A 24,966-nucleotide genomic window follows, 5' to 3' on the forward strand; every position below is an offset into this window, starting at 1 on the left:
TAATTTATTGTCCAAATCAGGATGTTTTGGGAGTTGAAAGGTGGCATTATTAATAGGTATGCCTAGACAACAGGTGCAAATTAGGACTATCTCCAGCAAACCAGGTATATATTGTCACCTTACATGTAGATGACAGGTTCATGGGCATGGTAGTACTATGCCCTCACAGAATATGGGGAAAGGAGCACCTCTTGCAAAAACAATTTGTGCATTTAGAAATTAAACTTGTGGAGTTTAAAATCTGGATCAGCAAGAGTTTCCCTTCTTGTTTATACTTCTACTGCATGTAAATTTTGTTAATGTGAGTCCATTCTTAAAGTAACGTGATGGCACTGGGAATTGAAAAGAAAAAAAATATGACATTAACAAAGGAAAACAGACTGGACTGAATGTGCCTATAATGATGTCATAAACTGTTTTACCCTGATTAAAAATCTAACTTAAAGGTTGGTAACTTTTTTCTGTAAAGGGCCATATACTAAGTATTTGGGGCTTTGTGGGCCGTATGGTCTTTGTTGCAGCTACTCTGCCGTTGTAGGGTGAAAGTAGCTGTAGACAATATATAAATGGATAGGCATGGCTGTATTCCAACAAAATCTTGTTGACAAAAACAGGCAGGGTAGGGACACAGATTAGGTGCATTAGCTGTTGTTTGCCCATCCTTGTTCTAGTTCTCTGTTTGAATATCTAGAGACTGTGTTCTGATAGAAGGAAAGTTATTTTAGATATGAATTCTGATGTCTCCTGTCCTGTTGTGACAGGTTGGGGGCTGTGGCTAGTGGGGCCCATGGAGAAGTACAATGGGTCTTACTACTTAGTGTACATTTTTGCTTCTGCATGTTTCAGCCATTCGAGGCGTAGCTGAGATGGGTGGTAGAGGGTAAGCCACTTTGACACTTTGGACAGGGAATGGCAACCATGTAGGTTTCACAGAGCCTTTTAGGAGGAATGTTGCAGGGATGCAGACACAGGGAAGAGAGGCTATGGTGATTCAGTTTTTCGTACAAACGTTTTTTTTTTAAAAGTCCTAGATGAGATTCTACCTTGGGAGAGTGTGCAGAACTGCAAGCACCTGAGGAAAGTGGGTCTGTGCCTATTCTTGGAAAAAACTGACTCAAAATTAAGGTAAATTACATTTAAAAATCACTTTAGTTTGGTACTTATCATGTAGAATTGGAATCAGCTGGTAAAACTAAAAGCTTTAGGAGGACGTCTCAAAATATTCTCAGGGGTTTATTTCAAATTTTTTATAAAGTTATATTTAAAATGTTTCCCTTTAGGCAGAAAGCACACACTAACAACTCAGGCAAACCACAAGACGGACATGAAGGAGATCAAAGACAATTAAGTAGACTGTACATGATAAGGCCGTAGGAGACGTGACACATATATCTTATGTGACTATATAACACAGATATGCACACATCTGCTGCTCCTTGGTGACAAGCTGCTTTAACTGTAGACTAAGGAAACTGTGGAGAGTGACCACGGTAATGTCATTGGTTCTAGACAATGGAATGGGTAGTATCACAAATAAGGAAAAATCTCAGAGGGCTTCAGTTCTATCTGATTTGTTTGGTTAAATGAAGAGGATGATTGACATTTATAATTATTTAATATAATCTTTTCAAGGGGACCCTTTAATTGGTCAGTTAACAGAAGTTACTAAGATGTCAATAACCATAACGAGAATATCCTTTCGGATCCTGTAGTCTATCTTGCGATGTGGTTTTTTGTATAGAGGAAAAAAAATTGAGACCACTTAGAAAACAAAGTAGAGTGAAGGCAAATTATTATTGCCTTAGCATATGTTACTGATAAAGAAATACGAGTGAAAGAGTTATCCAGAGTGGAGTGCTGAGCAGAGGAGAAAGGGAATTGCAGGATGAATGGCCAACACTGTCACTCGGCGGGTGGGAGGTCATGAGCAACAGGCGAGGTGAAACGGGGATGGAGGGCAGAGAGTTGGGGGAAGGAGGCTAGGGTTGAGTCCAGGTACCAGGAAGTTCCTGGAGGATCTACGGCAGAGGGATGACAGGATGGCACCTGCTTACAGATGGTCTAATATTATGTTGTGAGTAATATAACAGCAAAGTATTACCTGCGTTGAGTTTCTCTTTAAATTTTTATAATTTCCAGTTTTTTTCAGCTTAAAAAGTGAAACAAAGTACTTTAAAAAAATCCAAGTGTTACAGAAACCTAAGATGTAGACAGTTAAATATTCCATAATCCCACCTGCAAGGATAACTATCATTAGTAGTTGATGTTGCTCATTAACACTAGGATAAACAAAAAAAGTTTATCATTTGGAACCTTGGAATTATAAGGAGAAATGTCTCCTATTTTCCTAATTTGTTCATGGCGTATATTAGGACCCATGGTATCACATCTCATTTACTATTGAAAAGAGGCTTTTTGGTTATTTTCTGCCTCTGACCCTCAGTATGTGATGCCGTTGAGAGTCCTGGTCTATAGGAGACAGTGAATTGGACCCTTGCTTATCCCCGCACTGCTTGGTGGGACCACATGCCTGGGACCTGGAAATCCATACAGGCTAGGGGCTGTCAAAGGGATAACTTCCATGGGTAGCTGGAACAACGCATTCAGGGTTATAAGGCGGGGTAAGAGACACCATCAGAGCTCCCCATAGGCTGTAACCAATATTGTATTAGTCTAGGAACTCGACTGTATCCTCTAAAATGCATTTTTTTGGGTCTGGGTGGGGGAAGCTGTCTCTAGTATGAAAAGAGTTACTCCGAATCCCTGTGTCTCTGAAAGAGCTGAAAAAACAGATATTGCACACTGATATGGGAGGTGGACAAGCCAGGAGAAATACACACGTCCATCTTTCACTGGCCTTTGGCGGATCTAAGGATCAGAAATAGCAAGTTCCAATTTCTCCTAGTAATTTTCAGGGGTCAAGGTAAATCAAATTACCTCTTGAGTTGAACTTGTTTATGCCAAAGGAAAGTAATATTTTGTGGGTGCAACCCAGCACTTTGAAATTTATGGATGGGAAGTGCTATGAGAACCACATGCCAAAAACCTTGGAGCAAGTTGTGAAATTTATCCATTTTCTTCATTCCCCACCCCCAAGTCCCAAGTGAAGGATGATTGTGATAGTTAGAAGACATGAAATCTGGAGGGGTGACTGGTACTGGTTTGGGTTTCCAAAGGAACCTGAAATTAAGAGAATTATGAACCAGAGGTTGAGCAAATCTCCAAAGGAGGAATAGTATATGAAGGGGAAAGTTAGAAATAAATGAACTTCTGAAGTAGTCATAATGGAGGAAGCAGCAGCAAGTGCAGACTGAAAGGACTTCGCCATGGTGAAGCATTTTACCAGGGATGCATGAACGGACCTCAGAGACTTAGATTAGATAAAGAAGGGAAAATCAGATAATGGATAGGTACTAAGGGCAGCTGTACAATAGGTTATCCTGTGGGGTTTTAAAAATAAAATAGAATCTCCTCTAGTCTAGTCCTGGCTGAAGGTGGAGAGAGTGTCCTGGATAATGAAAGGAATAGCTTCCTCGTGTCGGGCTTCACTGTTTTCAAGATTTACATTTTTAAAGCTGGCATGATTTCACTGGACCCTCATTGAAGCTCTGTGAGGTAGGGCAGGGCCCGAATGACTGCACTACTAAGGAAATCTAAAGACCAAGGGTTAATTTGCAACTGGGCAGGGAGAGATGGAGGAAGGAAGGCGGACCTCCAAGGGTTTTGAAGTTCAGAGGGAAGTGAGAATTTTTTTTTCAAGGAAACATTTGTTCCTTTCCAGGTACACTTGATTACTCACTGTTAAGGAGGCGGAAGTCGATGAATGGGTAGGAGCCGCGGCGTTCAGCAGGAACCCCCGTCTGACCCCTCAGTCGTACATCTCCTAGAAAACAAAATCCAAGCAAATGTTTGAAAACGTTGCCAAGTGTATTCACTTTTCCTCTGTAAATCCTCTTACCCACTTATGTCACTGGAACCTACACCAAATATCAGGAGAAAAATGATTCCATTCACCTTGTTTAAGAGAGCGCTATGTGGGAAGGGATGTTTAATGAATGCTGAGAGTAATGAATTTGGCAATATTCTAACAAATGAAGCAGCACTCCTTTATATTTGCCTGGAAGATAGGTCTGTGAACATTTTGGTAATTTACAAAGTTTCCATAGTCTTTTTTTATTCTTCCTAGTGCCATAAAGATGAAGCATCTTAATCTGGAGGACAAAACGGTGTGCTGGGATTATAGCTTTTATTCTAATTAGAAGTTATAATTGCCCACAGTGCTATTTTTCTTGGTTCCAGCACAGTTTGTTTGTTTTTTTTTCTGGCTGGCATCCGCCTTACTTGTTTCTCAGGTTGTATCATTCATTGACCTGCTTGAGAAGCTGCTCAGATCAGGGCCAGTCTAGCTCCGGGTACTTTAGACACTCAGTCTCCCTTGCACTTATGAGTCCGTAGAATTTCTAGTCCTTATTCATTTGTAGGTTTCCTTTAATGTCTGTGTTCACTTTCCCTGATTAAGGAAAGTAGTGAAGTTGAGTGGAAAGGTTTCACGTGGACTTCAGAACAAGGTAGACCTTGGATAAACCTGGCTCAGACACTTGCTACCTGTGTGATCTTAGAAAATTTATTTCTCTGAGCCTCAGTTGCTTCACTTCAAGGTGTCATTGGTTGGAGAATCTAAAATAACACTTGCTGCCTGGAAATAAATGCCGGTTTTACTTCCTTCTACAATTCTGCAAGGCAGGGATCATGCATATTATGTGTTTTCCATTTCTCTGTAGTGCTTTGTGTGTTGTCTGGTACTTAGCAAACTCTAAGTGAATGTCTTCTATTAACAAGAATAGATATAATGACCAAATTCACCAATTAGTACATATAATATGGAATCAGAGGAGAGGTAAAAATACAAGAGACCTAATGTATTTCCGGAAGACTTGAATTGGGGAAGGTTTCAGTTCCAAGAGTAATGCCTCCACTTCCATAAACCACTCTTTCCCAGACAAGAGGTGGCACTAGGGCCTCAGCCTACGAGAGCAGGAACAATCTTCTCTCATTAACTCCTGGAGTTAACCAGAGCCTGGATGAGATCTCCATCAGCTACAACCCATGCAACTGACAGTGTTTAAAATATCCCTCACAGATGCGCCTTGTGTACACATGGGCTTGTAAACTGTAAGCTGTGAGCCCTTGGGCTATTCTTTGCTTTGAATTTTATATTGATGCTTTATTTAATGTTTTGTATAATCTGATATTGCAGTGCCATATTGATATTAAAGTACATTACAATTTATGGAACACAGTAAAGTGGGAGGAGGAGAGAAGAGATGGAAAAGTACATTTAAAAATATGAATATAAAAAAATATGAATATAATCTGACATTAAAGAAGAGAATGCTAGTATCTGGTAAATTCGTGGGGCTGGATGGTCAATAGTTATAGGAAAGCCACCAGAAAAAGCTGAAGAGTTTTCCTCTCCTCGAGTTGTCTTCAACACCTTATGTTTATAACTCTCTGAAGAGTTTACAAAGCACTTTCACAAACATCACGGTATATTTATTTTCTTGTTTTTCTCATTGGATCTTCACAATAGCCTTGTGAGGAGAGTCACTATTATTATCCTTACTTTATAGGTGAGAAAACAGAGGCTCAGAAAAAGAGGGTGAATGATTGCTATTCACCCTTCTGGCCTCAGCTCAGGACTCAGACCTCAGTAGATTGACTTTATTTACGTTTAAACTTTTATTATGTTTTAGTGAAGTATTGTTGATTTACAATATTATATTAGTTTCAGGTGTATAGCATAGTGATTCAGTGTTTTTACAGATTATATTTTTTAAAATGTTATTACACAATAATGACAGCAATTCCTAGTGCTATACAGTATATCCTTGTTGCTTATCTATTTTATACATAGTAGTTTGCATCTCTTAATCTGATAACCCTATCTTGCCCCTCCCCTCTTCTTTCTCCCCTCTGGTAACCACTGATTTGTTTTCTGTATCTGTCTCTTTCTGTTTTGCTATATACATTCATTTGTATTAATTTTTAGATTCCACATATAAGTAATATCATACAGTTTTTGTCTTTTTTCTCTCTGACTAAGTTCACTAAGCATAGTATTCTCTAGGTCCATCCATGTTGCTGCAGTGGCAGAATTTCATTCTTTTTTATGACTGAGTAATATTCCATTGTGTATATATATGCCATATCTTCTTTATCCATTTGTCTATTGACTTTAATTGACTGCCTGAGTTTATGGTGCTTTAAGCTTATAATTAGCAGGGCCAGTCCTTAAATCTAGGTTGTTAAACTTCATAGGCAAAGATCTCTCCTCTCAATACCGTTGATTTTTTTGTCTATGAAGTGTGCGCACCTGGTTTTTAAAGTTAAAAAAAAAGTCATAGACCTCCACATGATAGAAGCTGTGCTTTTAGTATTTATCAAGAAAATACAGCATGTTAAAAATGATACAACAAATTCAGCACTGCCTTTAAATGAACTTATATTTTATGAGTGACAGTAAGATAGACATACACTTGAAAACCTAGGCAGACTGGGATTCCCTGGTGGCGTAGTGGTTAAGACTCCGCACTCCCAATGCAGGGGGCCCGGGTTTGATCCCTGGTCAGGGAAATGGATCCCACATGCATGCCACAACTAAGAGTTTGCATGCCACAACTAGGGAGCCAGCAAGCCACAACTAAAGAGCCAGCCTGCCGCAACTAAGACCCGGCTTAACCATGTAAATAAATAAATAATAATAAAAGAAAACCTATGCAGAGATGAGACTGTCTTCATTTGGTCTAAAGCTGGCTCGGCTTGTGGATTTGTTCACCTGTTGTGTCATCCCTTTGGGCTTCTCCTATGGGTTTCAAGCTCACTAATTGGAACTCACTTCCTCACCAGTATTTGCTTCTCAGTGTTACCAAAGAGTTCATCCTGACTTTGTAGTTCTGATGATACTATTTTCCCAGAAAATTTCTGTGTAATATCAATGTGGGTTTTAAAGCCTCTTCCAGAGTTTATTCCATTTGTCCATCTGAGGGTCTAAGGCAGAGGTGGCCCATCATCATGACTTTAGATTTAGACTTCAGATTTAGAGAAACTGTGAGGAGACAGCACCAGGTGGCGGAACGGGTAAAAGGCGGGGTGGTGATACGCTGAGAGTCAGGAAACACTTGTTACTGAGAGGATCAGTATTTTGCCACCTTGGTGACCTTGGGCAAGTCAATAACTACTTCGAGGTCCAGTTTTCTAATATTTAATGCATTATATAGCATTTTCCCCCCTGCCTCCCCACAGGATTTTTGTGAGGAAATTATCAGGTGCCTGAAAAATAACATGATGATTAACATTAATGAATACTTATGCTGTGCTGAGCATTTTACATGCATTATCTCATATCATCTACCCAACAACCCAATGAAGGATGTATTATTATTATTATTATTATTATTATTATTATTATTATTATTATTATTATACCATTCACAGATGAGGAAACTGAAGCTAATGGAAATTTGATATTTTGTCTGTGCTCAGAGCTAGTGAGTGGGGAGCTTGTGCTCAAACTCAGAACTGGCTCCAAACCCCATGTTCTTAACCAACCATTCTCCTATAGCATCAGGATAAAAAAACTGTATAAACAGTTAAGCATTAACTTTTTATTGCATAATGTATGCTCTGATTGCTAGTTGCCCATAAACCAAATATATATTCATCATGATTCCAGGAAACTAAATACCAGGGGAATCTACCCCCTGGATGAATTTGAGATTCAATCAGATAGATGCTGTTTATTCAAATAGCAGTTCAGTGGAAATGGGCTGCATGAATAAGACAACCAAATCCTGCTCTGGATCAACAAGGCATCTATTATTTTCAAGTAAGAAATGGAAAGTGATTATTAAAAATATTATTCAGCAAAACTCAAACGACCTGGCAACTAATTTACCGAAGCTCTTAATTAAGATAATTTTTTTATAATGCCAGCCCACTTTTGAGAAAAAGAGACAAGTAACAATGAAGGATGTTGATAGAAAAGATACCTAAACAAACAAAACAAATCAACAGCAACAACAAAAACAAACTACAAAACCCGAAAGTTTCCGTTGCAGTGTTTATTCTTTCTGTAACTATTATTATAGTCTTGGAAGCAGATACTCATAAACCTAACGATGACCTTTAGGTGTGGCAGCTAATTGCTTTGAAGAAGGATGAAATCATGTTAAAAATACTAATGAGGCAGGAGGCAGGACAACTGTAAGTGGGCTAACAATGCATTTTAGAAATTCTTCAACATGAAAAGTTAAATACAAACAAACCAAAGATTCCGTATCTTCAGTGTTCTATTGAATCAAAGCTAGGATGGGGTAAAACAAATGTTTTCAGTATATATTTCTCATATAGAAAGTTCTTGCTCCTTCTCCCTGCTTTCATGAGCCCCTTCTGATATTAAATTGCTTCTGCACGCTCGTGGGAAGAGAGAAATAATTCAGTAGCCATGCTCCCTGGAGGAGCAGAGGCCACTGGTCCGAAGAACAGAACGAGTGGCGTCCTACTGCACTGCTTTTACTGGCCCACGGTCTCAAGCAATCATCTGTTTACCTAAGGCCTTATATCCAAGCTAAACAATTACTTTGACTATTCATTAGACCCTTGTTTAACTGAAGCAAATTTTTTTCTGGCAAACGGAAGGTGCAGTGGAAGCAGGGAGGAAGTGTTGACAGCTCAGAATCGTGTCCTCGCTCTGTTCTTATTGTGTGCCAAAAGGAAACAAACAGCGGGGGAATTCTTATTTTGAAAGGGCTGCTTCTCTTTTGCCCCTTCAGGCCGAAAACATAACATGTCGTCCTCGGGTATTTAAAGCTGCCAACACAGGCAGAGAGCTGAGACAGTCACTCACCCTCCCAGGGGACGAGGTTCCAGGATGGACCTCTTGCCCACTTGGCCTCTCAGGCCGTCTCTGCTTAATAAAAGCTTGGGAGGGAGCAGACGTTATGTGGCCTCTTATGTAACTGGCAAAGAGGGTGGAGACGCTGACAGCGATGACAACTTACAGTGGCTGAAACACGGGCCACATGACGAGAACCAGACTTTGGCCCCAGTCATGGTGTCAAGGTCACTTCAGGGTGGGGAAAAGAAGCAGGAAAGGAACAGAGCAGTAGCTACTGTGCTCTGATCGCCTCTGAGACGAAGGAAGAAGATAATGAGAACAGCTGCAGGGACCACGGGATAGACATTCATAGGGCACCACAAGGAACGAGGAAGATGGTCGTAGAGTCAGAAAGATGCTATTAGGCCGCGCATTTTGGCAGGAGAGAAGACGCTCCCGTGAAAGGTATTCCTTTGAGCTTCCTTAGGCATTTCTAATTCATGTCATTGCCACAAACTTGCAAAATGAAGGCAGGGAGAACCCAGATCCCCAAATCTCACACTGGAACTTTCAACAGGCTGCACTGCCTCAGAGCTGGCGGCTGTGAATATTTCAGATGACTACTCTCAATTAGCAAAGTGAATTATTTCTCCTAAAACGTTTATCCAGCCAAATAAAAAGGAGAAAGTTTGTGCAATTTAATCACTCCACAGATTTATGGGATAGGACGGGCAGCCAGTTTAGATGAGTCAGGCGGAGAGGACTATTCTGAGGGCTGTGAGCTCACATGAGATCCAAGATGGCTGATTAGACCCAAGTTTCCCCCCCCAGAGGTTCAATCTTCTGCTTTACTTTCTTGAGCGGGGCTGGGCCTGTCTCGTTACTAAGAACCTCTCCAGTGATCTGTTGCACTAATTGTGTCTTTCTGGGCTGTCGCTGAGAGAGCTTTGTGTGTTGGAAAGAGAGGCACCAGGAGTTATTTGTCCGGAAACCATGCTTTTGGCAAAAGGAACAATATAAAGTTTTCCTTGCATGTGAAAAAAGTTCTTTTTTTCTTCTCTTTGAAAAAACCTTGAACTTTATGTCAAAATCAGAGAAAGGGTGCTTCTCTGGTGGCGCAGTGGTTGAGAATCTGCCTGCTAATGCAGGGGACACGGGTTCGAGCCCTGGTCTGGGAGGATCCCACATGCCGCGGAGCAACTGGGCCCGTGAGCCACAACTACTGAGCCTGCACGTCTGGAGCCTGTGCTCCACAACAAGAGAGGCCGCGATAGTGAGAGGCCCGCGCACCGCGATGAAGAGTGGCCCCCGCTCGCCACAACTAGAGAAAGCCCTCGCACAGAAACGAAGACCCAACACAGCCAAAAAAAAAAAAAAATTCAGAGAAAGGGAAATTTCACCGAGTTAGTTAATATTCTATTGCCTATACTGTATTACCTTGCAACTTTAGAATTATTAAATACTTTGTGATAAATGCACATTTTGGGACTTAAATGCTGCAAAAGTGAATATATAAATAGCAGTGCTTTTATTTTCTAAAGTGGGTATGGTATGTTTTAACTCAGACTAGACATTCTTTAGCTTGATGGTTTTACAGGGGGAAATGAGAAAAAAAGTTACAATCACTAGGAACACAGAAGACTAATAAAAAAAGATATTGAATGAGAAGCAGCAGGAATGCCTAAAGAGAATTCCAAGAAGCTGTAAAAGAACTTAAAAGGACACCAAGCACATGTCTTCTTGCAAAGATTGAGAATAAGGGGAATAATCTGAGGAGTCATTTTAGGGAATACGTGATCTGGATCTGCCTTAAGTAATGAAAACACCAGCATAAGCTTGCACATTATTCACTTATTTCTGGGATAATGCTTTTTACCTCCAGAATCTCACCGAAGCACAGTTTGCTATTTTTAAATAAATGTATATAACACACACACACAATGCCTGGCATATCATAGGCACTCAAAAAAAAAAAACTACAAAAAAACAGTAGCTATTATTATTATTTTGTTGCTGTTCTGAGATTCCTGTGCCCTCCCCCACCATTGTAGGTATTATTTAGGAGAATTTCAAAGTCAGGAACTGTTTTAAGGACTGTACATGTATGAGCTGGTTGAGTCCTCATAACCATCCGCCTGAGGTAGGTATGCATAACATCCATGTTGTGCTGAGGAACACAGAGTTTGTAAGTCACTGAACTGGGATCAGAAGCCAGGTGGCCTCGGGAGCCACTGCTCCCTAAACCACTGCTGTGCAGAGCCAATGTCTCCATTCTTTACAAGAGTGACCAGTCAGATCACCCATGATGTTTTTCATGGCTTTCTTGACCTTCCCAGGCTGTGTTTTTCCTCTCTCTGCTGAGCAGGTCAGGGTTAATGAAAGTCAGTACCAAAGCTATGTCCTGAGGAAATCTTGAGGCTTCAGGTCAGTACTATAAGGCCAGGACCACAGGGGTGCCACAGATCATGACACTAGAAGCCACGAGTCTCAGATGATGCAGGTTAGACTACAGGGAGTCTAGACTCCACTGGAGAGCTAGGTATCTTGTAGGGAAGTAGAACTTTTGGGTAAGTGTGTCAGCAAAGGGGCCAATTCTAGAGCAGGCTCTGAGGAGACCCTAGACTAATTCAGTTCATTTTGATAAACTGTCATGCAAAACATTATACAAAGTGTTGGAAAGTAGGTGGGGAAAGGGAAACACAAATGAAGAGAAGATGTCATCTTGGCACTAAGAGCATTAATAATCTAGAAGAGATTCATAGAAATGAGTAAATAGGGTATAAAGCCAGAAGGAATCTAACTTTTAGTGATACTGGGATATTTGGGTTTGATTCCTGTCTCAGAAGTGCTGTGAGGTTTTATGATTTTATATGGATAAATAACTTGGACATTTCTGGGTCTAAAATAACTTCCTAGTAACCTACAAAAATGTTTCAGTTAGTAGAACTGAAAGAGAATCATTTAATGTTCAATTAAAAAATTTAATATAATTTTACATTTAAAAGGACTTCACATTTTAGAACAATGATTGAAGGTGTGATTTAGACTCTCATACCAGGTCTTCAGTCAGCAAATTTCTGTGGGTACAGGCAAATAATTTAAATTAGAACACTCTTTCTGAAACCACTTGTCACTAGGAAGAGACGTCTTTTGGATTTAATGAGTATGTTAGCTTTCTGGAAAAAAAATATACATAGAGCAGAAGAGGTGGGGGAGGAGGAAGAGAGAGAGAAGGCTACAAAGGAAATGGACACAGGGAGGGACTGAATCCTGGGGTTGAGGGAAAGGGAGGCATCAGAGATAATTTGTAGATTTTTGTCTTGTGTAACTGGATGGTTGGTTGTACCAATCACAGAAAAAGGAAATTCTCAGAGAGGAGTCATTTCATGTCCTTCATTTGATAAATGATATTTAATATAAATGATATTTATGAGACATGGTATTTTTGGCAGGCAATACAATGGTGAAGAACCTTGGGAACAGTCTTTGCCTCATGGAGTTTACATTCTCTTGGAGGGGACAGCATAGAAGAGTTATATGCATAAATGTAAAGTTGCAACTTTGGGTACTGGAACAAAAGAGAGGTCTGTTGATGTTAAGAAAGTTATAATGAACTTCACTTTGCTAGGGAGGTTGTTGTGAGCCTTCCCGAGAAGGTGACGTTTGATCTGAGATCTTGGGAATGAACAGGAGTTAATTTAAGGTGAACATATGTCCTGATTTGCCCTGGAAAGTCTTGATTTAGGCCTATTGTCTCTCCTGGTGTAATTAGTAATAGTGCCCCTTTCACACTTGGAAGTATTCTGATTGGATCATACATTACATGATTACCCCGAGTGCAGCAATCCAGGCAGACAGGCGTGCATGTCCAAAGGTTTTATTGCAGGAGGATGGTGTGTCTGAGCTCCTGTAACAAGACCTAGCGTGTATCATGGGAAAGAACAAAGCGGATGTGGTGGGGCATGATGCACAATGAGGCTGGAGAGGTGTCAGGGCTTTGCAGGACAGGCTGAGGAGTTTGACCTTATTCCAAAAGAACTAGGAAGCCATGCGATGATGTTAAGGGGGAGATGACATAATTGGATTCACATGTTGAAAAAAACAACTTTGGGTGCACAACAGAGAAGGATTGAAAGGGGCAAGAAGGACTAGTTAGGGGCTCATTGTATTGATAGCAGTCCAGGCGAGAAAAAGTGGTGGCTTGGAGTATGGTAGTGGTCCTGGCAGAGAAGTGAATAGATTTTAGACATATTTAGTAGGTAGAATTGACATGTGGAATTGCCTGGGAGGTCTGAGGGAGAGGGAAATATCAAGGATCATTCCTAGATTTCTGGCTTTTCGTAACTGGATGATTGATTATGCTAACCACAGAGAAAGGGACTTTTAAAAGGACCAGATATGGGAGAAGTTCATGTGATCAACTTTGGCTACACTGAGTTTAAGTGTTACTGTTATTTCAAAGCAAAAATGTCAAGTAGGCGGTTGGACATATGGGTCTGGACCCATAGGGAATGTCTGGGATGAATATATAAATTTATAAATCAAATAAAACTACAGGCATGTATAAATTTGCCTAGGAAATGAAGTGATAAGTGAATAGGGCCTGGCATCCAGGGTTAAGCAACTCTAACATTTAATATCTTGCTGGAGGAGGAGTCTATAAAGGAGAAGAGGCAGCCATAAAGGTAGGAAGAAATCCAGAAGCTCATTTTGTCATGGAAGAGAGTAATTCAAGAGAAAGGGAATGGCTTTCAGATAGCTCTTGCTGAAAGTGTAAGTGAAATGAGGATTGAAAAAAGTCTATTGGGTTTAGCTGAGTGACAGTAGTGTGAAGTAGAAGCAGAGTCCTTTGGGCATCACATGGAGTTGGGAAATTGGGAAGGTTTTATTAAGGAGCCAATATTTAGATGATCTTAAAAGATAAGTAAAATTTTGAAATTTTACAGTGTTGGCTTGCAGTTGATCCAGCTATGATGATTGAAACGAAGGGAAGAGATTTTTAGGAAAAAATCATGCTGATCTTAAGAACACCGGTAATCCTTAAGATTGATATTAATAACAAAATATAATTTGAAAATTGCACAGAGGATAAAACAGCCCTGGTCACGAAAATGCCTGCAAATTTTTGCAAAATATAGTGATACCCTGTCTAATCACTTCCTATACCTAAATATACTTCAAGAAAAAAAAAATAGTCTCCTGGAAATCAGTGCCAAGGAGAGTATTTGTTGGGAAGAAAAGGATGGGCACATTAACGAGAACAAATATAATTAATAAGATAAAATACCAAGTCCTAATATTGTTGAATAATTTCTTGTTTTCTTGAACTTTGAATAATTTGAGAGAAGCGTTTCAATGTATTGTTTGTTTTCATGTGCTTCTGAACTTCCTGATTCTGGCCGGGAACAAGGACAGACCTGCCAAAATACTGCAAGAAAAGATGTTGCTGATCACGGGCAGGAAATACTCAAAGTCCCACGAGATAGCCTGTTCTTAGGAGACTTCCACACGAAGTCTGCTGACCTCAGAAGGATCATCAGGCCACGACACTCACTGCTGGAGCCTGCTCAGGGTTAAGAGGTGTTTGGGAGTTCTGCATTCCAGGCATCCGTGCCAACATGGCACTGGAGATTCTTTTAAACTCCAAGTGTTGTTCATTTTTTGTTTTTCAAAAGGGAAACAGATGGCAAAAACTGGACTCAGTTGGGAAATGGTTGAATCCATTATGTTACATCCATGTTATAGGATGTTATTTTGCTATTAAAACCTGTCACTTATATTTCTACAGTAATCGCTAACATTTATTGAGCATATAGTATGTGCTAGGTAATGTTTGAAGTACTTTTCATGAATTAACTTATTTCATCCTCTCAATAGCCCCCTTAAATAAGTACTGTTGTCTATGTCATACCTGGGAGACAGAGGTGTTAAATTACTTTTCCAAGATGACATAGTCAGTGAGTGTGAAGGCAGATTTGCAACCAGGATGACTGGCTCCACAGCCTGTGTTTTCAACTAATATGGTACAATATGTCTGTTCAAATATGTCTTGATCTGAAGTGAGAGCCATGGTATATTGTTAAGGGAGGGTGGGTATTATGTAGTATTGAAAAACTATCACAAAGAAGAAACCAATAATATGAGAAGCTATCTACTACCTCTATGAACTTGGTAACTATTAACCATTCTGGGTTTCATTCAATCTTCTGTTTTGTTAAATAGGGATAATAATATCTGCCCTGTATACCTCATAGAAGGTAGGAATCAAATCACGTGGATAAAAGTGCTTTGTCAATCGTTTTGTAATAAAGTTTATTATTAAGAATATTCTTATTGGGCTTCCCTGGTGGCGCAGTGGTTGAGAATCTGCCTGCCAATCAATGCAGGGGACACGGGTTCGAGCCCTGGTCTGGGAAGATCCCACATGCCGCGGAGCAACTGGGCCCGTGAGCCACAACTACTGAGCCTACGCGTCTGGAGCCCGTGCTCCGCAACAAGAGAGGCCGCGATAATGAGAGGCCCGCGCACCGCGATGAAGAGTGGCCCCCACTTGCCGCAACTAGAGAAAGCCCTCGCACAGAAACGAAGACCCGACACAGCCATAAATAAATAAAAATAAATAAATAAAAATTAAAAAAAAAAAAGAATATTCTTATTGATATTGCTATATAAAAGTTAAACATACATAATATACTACACATTATATAAATTCTATATTGAATTACATTTTATGTATTGTATAAATAATATTATTGATATTGCTATATAAATCTAGGTCATTGTTAAAATAGATTCAAACAGTAACATTACTGTTTGATATATAATTAAGTGTGAATTAAGGGTGCTGTAGTCAAATGTGCTTGTGAAATGTAGAGGTTTAATAAAATTAAACTTTTAAAAGTTGCAATATTATGGGCTAAATTGTGCCCTCCATTCATATATTGAACCTGTAACCCCCTTAGTACCTCAGAATGTGACTATATTTTGAGATTGGGCCTTTAAAGAGGTGATTAAGTTAAAATGAGGCCATTATGATGGGTCCTAATCCAATCTGACCTGTGTTTTTATAAAAAGAGGACATTAGACACACAAGGAGACACCAGTTTTGTGTGAGCACAGAGAAAAGGCCATGTGGGGACATAGCGAGAAGGTGGCCATCCGAAAGCCAAGGACAGAGGCTTCAGAAGAAACCAGACATGTTGATACCTTGATCTTGAACTAACCACTAGAACTGGGAGTAAACAAGTTTCTGATATTTAAGACACTCAGTCCATGGTATTTTGTTAGGTAGAGAGGCTGCTTCTACTGGCAAAGAAGACTCGTTGGAATTTGGGGGTTCAATGTCCCCAGCTTCATCAGGGCCTTCTCGGATGTCTCCATTCCAATTTTCAGGGTCCCATTCCTTCCCACTCAAGGCCCTCACTTTAATAGTAGACACCCTCCAATGTTGGGAATTCAATTTGTTTTGTAATTCAGCCATTAGCCGGATGAGATTCTGGGCTTGGCTTTCAGGAATCTCAGCTTTGCAGCTACAGGAAATGAGTCTCTTTCAAGGCAGACATAGAATCTTTCAGGGTCATTTATACAGCACTTGAGCTGGAAACTTGAATCCCTGAAGTCATTCTTTTCTTTTCCCACTTTGTCCAGCAACGTTAGGAGTAACCAGCCAATCTCACTATTCTTGTTAGTCTGACAAAAAATTTGAAGGGATTATATACATGGGTACCCAGAAACTTGCCTCTTATACATGTTAGGTTAGGAGACTCCATTGTTGATATTTCACGTATCTCTATTGCCACATCACACTATGAACTCATCAGTGGTCCCTTTACTAATGGGAACAGAGTAATTAGCATCCTTAAATCTAATCATATGAGACAGCCAATCCCAGACAGCCCAGACCAATTTAGAAAACCCATCCTTAAGATTCTGTTCCTCTTGAACCACTCTCGTTACCAAAATCTGTATTAGTCAGGGTTTTGTTTCTCTGAAGAACCCTGACTAATACGTGTGAGCTTTTTTGGATCCTTCCAATTATTGAGCTTCACTGTGAATATCCAAGAAGGTGAGATCATACAGAATTTCCCAAACACCTCTGTCCACAAAACATGTTTTTCAAGTATCTTCTAAGATGACTATTTTGAGGAAAATAATTGGGTATATACTGTTCTACATGGAGCCCGTGTGTGTGTGTGTGTGTGTGTGTGTGTGTGTGTGTGTGTGTGTGTGTGTGTAATACTTAGGTCAAAATCTCAGCACTGGAAGGAGCTTAGAGGTCCCCTAGTGCCCTTCTCTGGTACCATCACTCTTTGCATTCTTGTCCTGTATGACTAAGTCTACACATCTGGTTCTAATTGCTTTTTTGGGGTACAGACCAACTGGATATTTATTCATTTATTCCTCAAATATGTTTTGAGTGCCTACTGTGTGCCAGGCCCTGTTCTAGACTCTGAGAATATGGCAGTGAACAGAACAGACAGAACATGCCTGCTCAGGTTCCAGTGGAGGCAAGACAGATAATAGACAAAATTAACAAATAAATTGCTGATAGGACCTGATGTAAGTGCTCTGGGGTGAATACAGCAGGGAAGGGGTGAGGGAGTTCTGGGTGGGCTGGGCGGGAGGTGGGACTGAGGTTTAAATAGAGGAGGGTATGGGAGGGCTGCTCGGAGGTGCCTTGAAGCAAAGACCTGAATGAAATGTGAGGGGAGCCATGGGGTCATGTGGGAGGAGCATTTCAGGCTCAGGGAAGAGCAAGCACAAGCCTGATATGTTCTAGAAATAGCAAGGAGGCCAGCATGCTGGAGCAGAGAGTGTGGGGAGGAGATAAGGGCAGAGAGATGACAAGTGGGGAGGGGTGGGCAAGGAGGGGAGTCGGAAATATCAATAGTTTAGAGACTCAGAGAGAAACGGAGACACAAGAAGGTTTTGAATAGAGAGTGACATGATCTCACTAATGTTTTTAAAGGATGGCTCTGGCAGCTCTGTTGCTGATCTCGGGTGGCCTCGGCCTGCAGCGGCTTGAAGCAGGATGTTGGTTCCCGGCCAGAGGCCAGACATTGAAGTCAGGCCGTAGCAGTGAGAGCGCTGAATCTTAGCCACTAGACTACGATGGCCAGTGGCCAGTGACAAGGCCCTGGCCCATCACCTTTGTAGAAATAAATTTCCACAAAGAGACGGAAACAAGTGAAACCACTAAAGTGTTTATTAGGAGGAAAAAAAGGGTATGTGTGGACAGACACACAGGCGGACTCAGAGAAGGAGTCGCTTGTGGTAGTTTGAATCACTTATATGGGGCATTTCTTCTGGTTTCCTTTGGCCAGTCATCTTTCTTTGCCTGGTTCTGAGTCCGTATTTGGTTTATCTCAGGGTCCTCCCATATGGGTGTGCGCATCTCTTAGCCAAGATGGATTTTAGCGAAGAGGGCTTCGGGTAGGTTGACATCACTCCCTTTCTGACCTCCAAGGAGGCTTTCTGCGCGTGTATAGCCGGGAAGGTCTCCTCGACCTCGAGAATGAGAAATATGTGGTCTCTATCTTTTATCTGGGCAGGGCTCTTCTCTCGCTCCTGCTATTTTGGAATATCTGTCCACAGGGGACAAACTCCAGCAGCTCAGCCAGGGGCCCATCTATCTCCTGCCTCATTGGGAATAGACTGTTGGGGAGTTTATACATTTAGTAGATTCCCAAACAAATGCGGCATCTTTTCCTATAACCCAGGTGCTGTCTTGTGTCCTAGTTATGACAAGTCCAGTCAGCCACCAAGGCCCGTTACTGTGTGCTGCTCCCCACCCCCCAGAGGTGGTCTTATCACTTAGCAGGGTAGGCACTCTACTAAAGCCTGTGTATGCAGGGTCCTCTCTAGGAAAGGGGGCTAAGGCCCAATAAACATTCTTCTGGCATCATGGAGAAGGCAGAAAATTGGTCAAGTCACATGGTCATGTGGCTACTTCATTCATACAAGTTCCCATCAAATTTATAAGTATGTAGGATACAAATACATCTATTTTAGGGAGGGGTGTATTTTAGAATATTTTATTATCTGTAAAATTAATTAAACTGGTCCTAGCAGAATACATACTTGGAAGAAAGACCTTGCAGCATATTGACTTGGAATAAGAACTATTTAAGAAGCAGATAAAATATAAAACTCAAGAAAACATTGGCTCCTATAGAAACAGTCCCTGAAACCTGCCCTTCTGTGCCTGGACTTTACTTACGATAGGGTTGATTGGAACATACATCAATTTGCCCACTCAGGACTCTGCTCCCTTGCTTGTTTACACAGCCATCATAATTACCCTTGGTGACTAAGCTGAAGTGGAGGTACTTTATAAACAGAGATCATTTGATTTTTTTTAACCAAATAATATTCAGACCACTTTTGCCTTTTTTCTAGTTTTCTGACACTTTCCCACTCTCCATAATTCCACAAGGATTATTGACAGGAGTTTAGCAAATATATCTGCGAATAGTTGGGATTATAATTCACTAGACCCAGAAACTTGAATTTTTGCAAAATGGCCCTTGTTTTTGTCTATTGTTTGTTTTTTTACTTTCTTGGGCTTCCAGTCCAACCCTCTACACTGACACTGTTTAAAACAAAGCTATACCTTTTCTACTTTGAATTCATTCTTTTGGACAAAAAGAAAGAAAAAAAAAAAGGGTGCTGAACTTTTATTGCTCTTTCTCAGTCTGCTGCTGCTCTGAACATTTTGCTGCTTTCCTGAGCCACAGGCTGGTTCTTTTCCATCCTTGTTCTTTAAAGAGCATTTTAAGAAATCCTTTAAAAAATCCTTTCTCATTGGTTTGCATCACGCATTTGTGTTTGCCTTTGGTTACATGAATCTTCCTCTGTCTTTTGTGCATGTTATTAATAGTTTAAAAAATATTTGAACTCATCAGAGAACTTTTTATATACCTTCATTGACTTCTTCAGGTAAACCTCTCTATTCTTGCTTACTGAGATACCTTGTGATCTCGATATAATGTGATTTCTATGTTTCTTACCTGCAAACCCAGAAGTCCGAGAATACATCTTAGCTATCACTGGGAAAATTATGCCTGAATTAAATGAATAAATACACATTCTAATAAGTTTGTATTTTAGATTTTTCTGTCCTTATCAAGTCTTACAGCCTTTTAGAATCTATTTTGATGGCAATATACATTTCCCTTTATGAAATTAAAGTCTAACAATGTCCCGAATTCCTTTCACTACATCATTTTCTTCTTGTGATAATTAAACCCAGAGAAACAGTTCTTCATGTCCGAACCCAATTATGTGATTTTAATCTGTTTGAATTTGAGAACTGGAACTGAAAAACGGATCCAAATATATGAAATCATTCTTTTGGAGATGAAAAATAAATAGACAGTAATATTTGTTTTCAATCAATGTTCATTGACTACCAATTATAAATCTATTGTACTCATGTATTATTATATTAGGAATTACTTTGTGAGCAATATAATATAATGTTCCCCTCAAGTGATACTGGGGGACAAGTCTTTTAGTATTAATTGCTTAGTTTTTCATATCTGATATGCTGCTGCTTATGGCTTTACTCTTAGTATAATTGTAACTGATGGATGGATTTTGGTGCAGTATATAATTTCTTCTGCACTGAGTAAAACCTGGTGCTCTGTATTGTTTCTCACTTTAGACACTCAAGATTCTACCATCTGTATTTCTCCAGGACTTCCCTGCTTTTTCACTTTATATCATACATAGAAAATAACACTTGATTCCCACTGAGTTAAATGTGTCTGGTTGCTCAAGTTGAGAGCCTTTAGAACTGGGATCTTGGCTGCCCCAGGCTTGCCTGGCTACCCCAGGGACCAAGGGTGATCAACATCTCAGTACACTGGAAACCCATTCACAGCACATTGGTGGGGGAACACTGATCTGTACAATTAAGATGAAGCTACCTGGATACAGCCCTCAGAATAGCTTATCATATGCTTGATTTATTAGAATATATACTTTTTGAGGTCAACAGACTTCACAGAATCATAGGATCAGTCTTCAGAGAACGTTACTATTCATCAGCAGGGCTTGGGCAGGGTGGGGTGAAGGTCATGGAAAATTGGAGTAGAAGGAGTGGACTGTCATTTAAAGCAAATGTTTTATTTCTCTGAACTGACATGGCAGTGACCTGGAAAAAGATAAGCTCTTGCCTACCTTTAACTTTCTAGTCATTTGATTCAGCAGGATACTTAAAATTTTTTTTCCCATTATACTTTCAAACTGGTCAGAATTTTCCCTCTGCATCCCAGGATGGGAACGAAAAAGAAATTAGACTAACATTCTACTCTGTTTCACAACCATCTAAGATCAGTTGTTTTCAATCACATCTTCTGACTTAGTTGGTCTGGGGTGAGTCTGGGTATAGGTATTTTTACAAAGTTTCCCCAGTGACTCCAATGGGAAGACATGGGTAGGAACTACTGATGAGTATCCCATTTTGTAACTGAGCACATATGTGAAAGGACACATCCCAAAGCACAATCATCCAGCAAAATAGAGATGAGACATGAGGCAAAAGCAAATAGTACAGGAAGCAAATATTTATACTAAGCATCATCTTTGGGCATTTCTGAGTTGTGTCTCGTGGGATTTGGGCACCTTAGTTGGGGAAATGGATTATCACTGCTCTGGTGAGCTAGGAGAGGTTTTGTGGAACAAATCAACTTAAAGAACATTTTGAAAGAAAAAGGTAGTGAAAATTTGGGGTATGAATTCACAGACCAGGACAAAGAAGGGCCAGAGCAGCAAATGAAGAAATAGATGGAGGAGTGGTTTGCTTAGTGAAAGAGAATTTGCAGGGGGTGGGTAGTAGAGAAATGGGAGATAAAGACTCTTGGCCTTCCAACGAGGAGCTCAGTCACTGAGCAAAAACTAGGGTGCTCCACAGGTGGCCTGGTTCAGATTTAGAAGGGTAACTGGCACATTTTTTCTTGGATTGGGCAATCAGAGCTGAGGAAGGACTTTGTCAACAATAATCTGTAGTCACACTCAAAGAAAAACTACAACAAAAATAATACAGAGTACTACCATGGAAAGTGTTTACTGACAAGATTAAGAGTGCAATAAGGTACAGGTATATTTCATATTGTATAGTATAAGGAAGTTACAATTCAAGTTCTGAAGAAAAATACAGGTAACGATCCAAAGCCTGACTTTATTATACAGCATCTGTGAAGCCATCTCATATCGCTATAATCCCTCCAATGAGAAGCACAAATTCTCCAAATTCCTAAACAAAGAACTTTAGCAACGACTTATCACCAGCTTTACTGAGGATTTACTTTTGGATCTTTTCTAGAATTTTCAGCGTTGCTTCTTTCTCTAAACCTTAATGCTCCACACATGTTCGGGCTTTCTCATAGCTAAGTGAATGGCCCCATGCTACCCTGTCAATGGAAGGATATTATTCCCGAGGGTACAAAGTGAACAGTCATTTCTGGGTTTTCAAGGTTAACGCTGATAGAGCACTGTTGGGGTTAGTTTAAAAATCTCATTTGGTGTCTTGCAGTTATCTCAGAGGGCCTACACAATCACTAGCAATCACTGTGTGTATCATTAAGACAGACAGTTCAGAAAGACGGACAGTTCCAGGGGGATTATATGCCTGTGACTGGGCAGAATATTCATAACTCCAAATAGCTAAAAGTGCCTTCTGAGCACTAGAAATAGAAAATAAGGAAGAGAGAAAAAGACACACACAAAGAAGAAAATGTTTAGAATGTTAAGTCCCCGAGGGTGAGAGTTCTGCCTAAATGTGACAAATATATGTCATAAATTAAAAATATTCAATAAATATTTTGTTATTTTATTTTATTCAAATGCATTTTTTTCCCACTTGGGAATATGCCCTATATAAAGATGCATAAAATGTTCACTTTGGCAAACTCATTTCCATTCATTTCTTGTTTTTCGGCATTCGGAAAATCTACAACGGTGTCAATATAACATTCTGATTATGTTTTTCAACTTCCCCATTCATTTACTTGGCTTTATACAAAAATAATATTCAAAAGATGGCCCCAAAGAAAATATGCTGGGTACCAGGGTCATCAAGTGAACAACTGCATCTTTCTCTGAGAAGGGAGCTGGGGAAATGGACCAAATTGCAGGAGGTAGAAGCACATGTTTGTAGTCTTCTCTTTTCTCCATTTTTAATAGCATGGAACCATTTATTTATTGACTGCTTGAAATAAATTCAAATAGAAGAACTTTGTAAATGCTGCAGTCTCTGGTAAGACCTATCTGGTGCCAATCTTTTTTGTTATTTATGAGAGGGCCTCAGAGAGCCTGAATGTCTACTCTTTTCATCCAAGAGTTTGCGTTGTTGTCAGCTAAAGCGCTTTTGTCTGGAAAAGATGCTGCACGATAATTCACAGGCTCACAATTCTCCTAGGACTGAATTGGGACCCCATCAAGCCTTACACTTAAGTGGGTTCTCTGAAGAGTATTTCACTGTTTCTAAGTGAGCAAGAATATTTCACAGCTTCCTCTGTTTTGTTCCCTGTGGGTAGGTGGGAAAAGAGGGCAGCCTGTGGGGTCAGGGTCCTGACAGGGAAGACTCCATCCCTGGAGTTCTTATGGCTCCTTTCATTTACTTGGCTTTTCTTTCTCCAATTTTTAAATTACCTTAGATTTTTAAATAATGGCTTTGTTAAGATATAATTTACATACCACACAATTCACCCATTTAAAGTGTACAATTCAATAGTTTTTAGTACATTCACAGATATGTGCAACCATCATGACAGTCAACTTTAGAACATTTTCATCACCTCAAAAAGAAACCCCGTACCCTTCAGTTATTACCCCGTAGTCCTCCATCCCCACCCTCCTTGGCCTCGAGCAGCCACTCATCTACTTCTGTCTCCACAGATTTCCCTGTTCTGGACATTTCATATAAATGGAATCATATAATATGTGGTCTTTTGTTCACTTGGCTTTTAATCCCATTTTGTCTTATGACATTTGTAGTCATGTTGTCTTGCATTATTGTGCTTTGAAAACTTTTAGTGTGTCCCTGCCTTTTTGCCTCATGTAGCTTATGGTCTCCCTGAGTCAGGGACACCTGGCAGAGACAGCATACCTTCAATCAGTGTTTGTGAATTTTTGAACCAGCTTCTCTTGTTTCCTCTCCTAATACAAAGAGAAGTTATCTGCAATCTCTCTCTAAAGAAGGTCATCCTGCTTCACTCCCGCATTATGAAGCAGTCTCTCCTCCCTCCAGCACGATGAGACTTCATAACACCTATAGTACACGTATAGTATGTGTGACAACATGCTAAAAACCCAGGTCTTCATCTCCTGTCCTAAGCTTTCACTACACCTATCTCTGTCTGCTCCTATCTCTATTCTGTCCGATTTTCAGGAATGTTCCTTAGCAGCCTACTTGCTTGGTTTGAAGCTATCCTGGTAAAAGAAATCAGAATAACATTGAACTTCAAGTTGTGTTGATACTGGTATGCTGGCAATAGGATGGATTACTCCACAGGAATGCTACTGATGGTCCACTCTTCCTTATGTGATTTAGAGAAAAGACTTTCTCCCACTGGGACTGACTTGTTGAAACTACGGAAAGTATAATCGTTTTACTTATTTATTTATTTGATTTTCTGAGATAGTTCTAAGAGCAAAAGATTTACCAATTTCAGTTGTAGAACATAACTCCACTTGCTGCACATCTACACTGCATTACAATCTAAACAGGCCTATGAGAACAAATTGCCCTCAAACTAGGAATATGCATATGTATATATTTCTCAAAGGGACATGTGTATGTACGAGCATTCTTTTTTACCGCCCTTTTGGAGAAGACTATGCTATTTAATTAGGAAGCTTTGCATGCCTTAGACATATTGAAAAGGAGGGACATGAAGTTATTACTTTCTAATTGTTTGTCTAAGTTTATGCTTTCGGATCTCAAAGAACTGCTTACGTACAGCCAAAGTGAAAGTTAACAAGGCCTCATTTTTACAGAATTGACTTAAATTCCAAGTCTGAATAAAATTTGGGGAAAATATCTCTTGCTCTTCCTACTTTGTGGTAAACAAACTTAAAGGAAAATG

General features: G+C 40.0%; 1 protein-coding gene across 3 annotated transcripts in view; it reads right to left on the bottom strand.

Annotated features, from left to right (window-relative positions):
• The window catches only part of PDE7B (phosphodiesterase 7B), a 345,318-nt gene that overhangs the window by 77,376 nt on the left and 242,976 nt on the right, over positions 1-24,966 (bottom strand). For all 3 annotated transcript variants that reach the window (XM_057527800.1, XM_007190913.2, XM_057527801.1), the window contains one exon: positions 3,800-3,883. In XM_057527800.1, the coding sequence (XP_057383783.1) occupies positions 3,800-3,883 (84 nt within the window). The remainder of the gene's footprint in view (positions 1-3,799; positions 3,884-24,966) is intronic.

The sequence above is a fragment of the Balaenoptera acutorostrata genome, chromosome 14 (assembly GCF_949987535.1).
Source record: "Balaenoptera acutorostrata chromosome 14, mBalAcu1.1, whole genome shotgun sequence".
Taxonomy (NCBI): Eukaryota; Metazoa; Chordata; class Mammalia; order Artiodactyla; family Balaenopteridae; genus Balaenoptera; species Balaenoptera acutorostrata.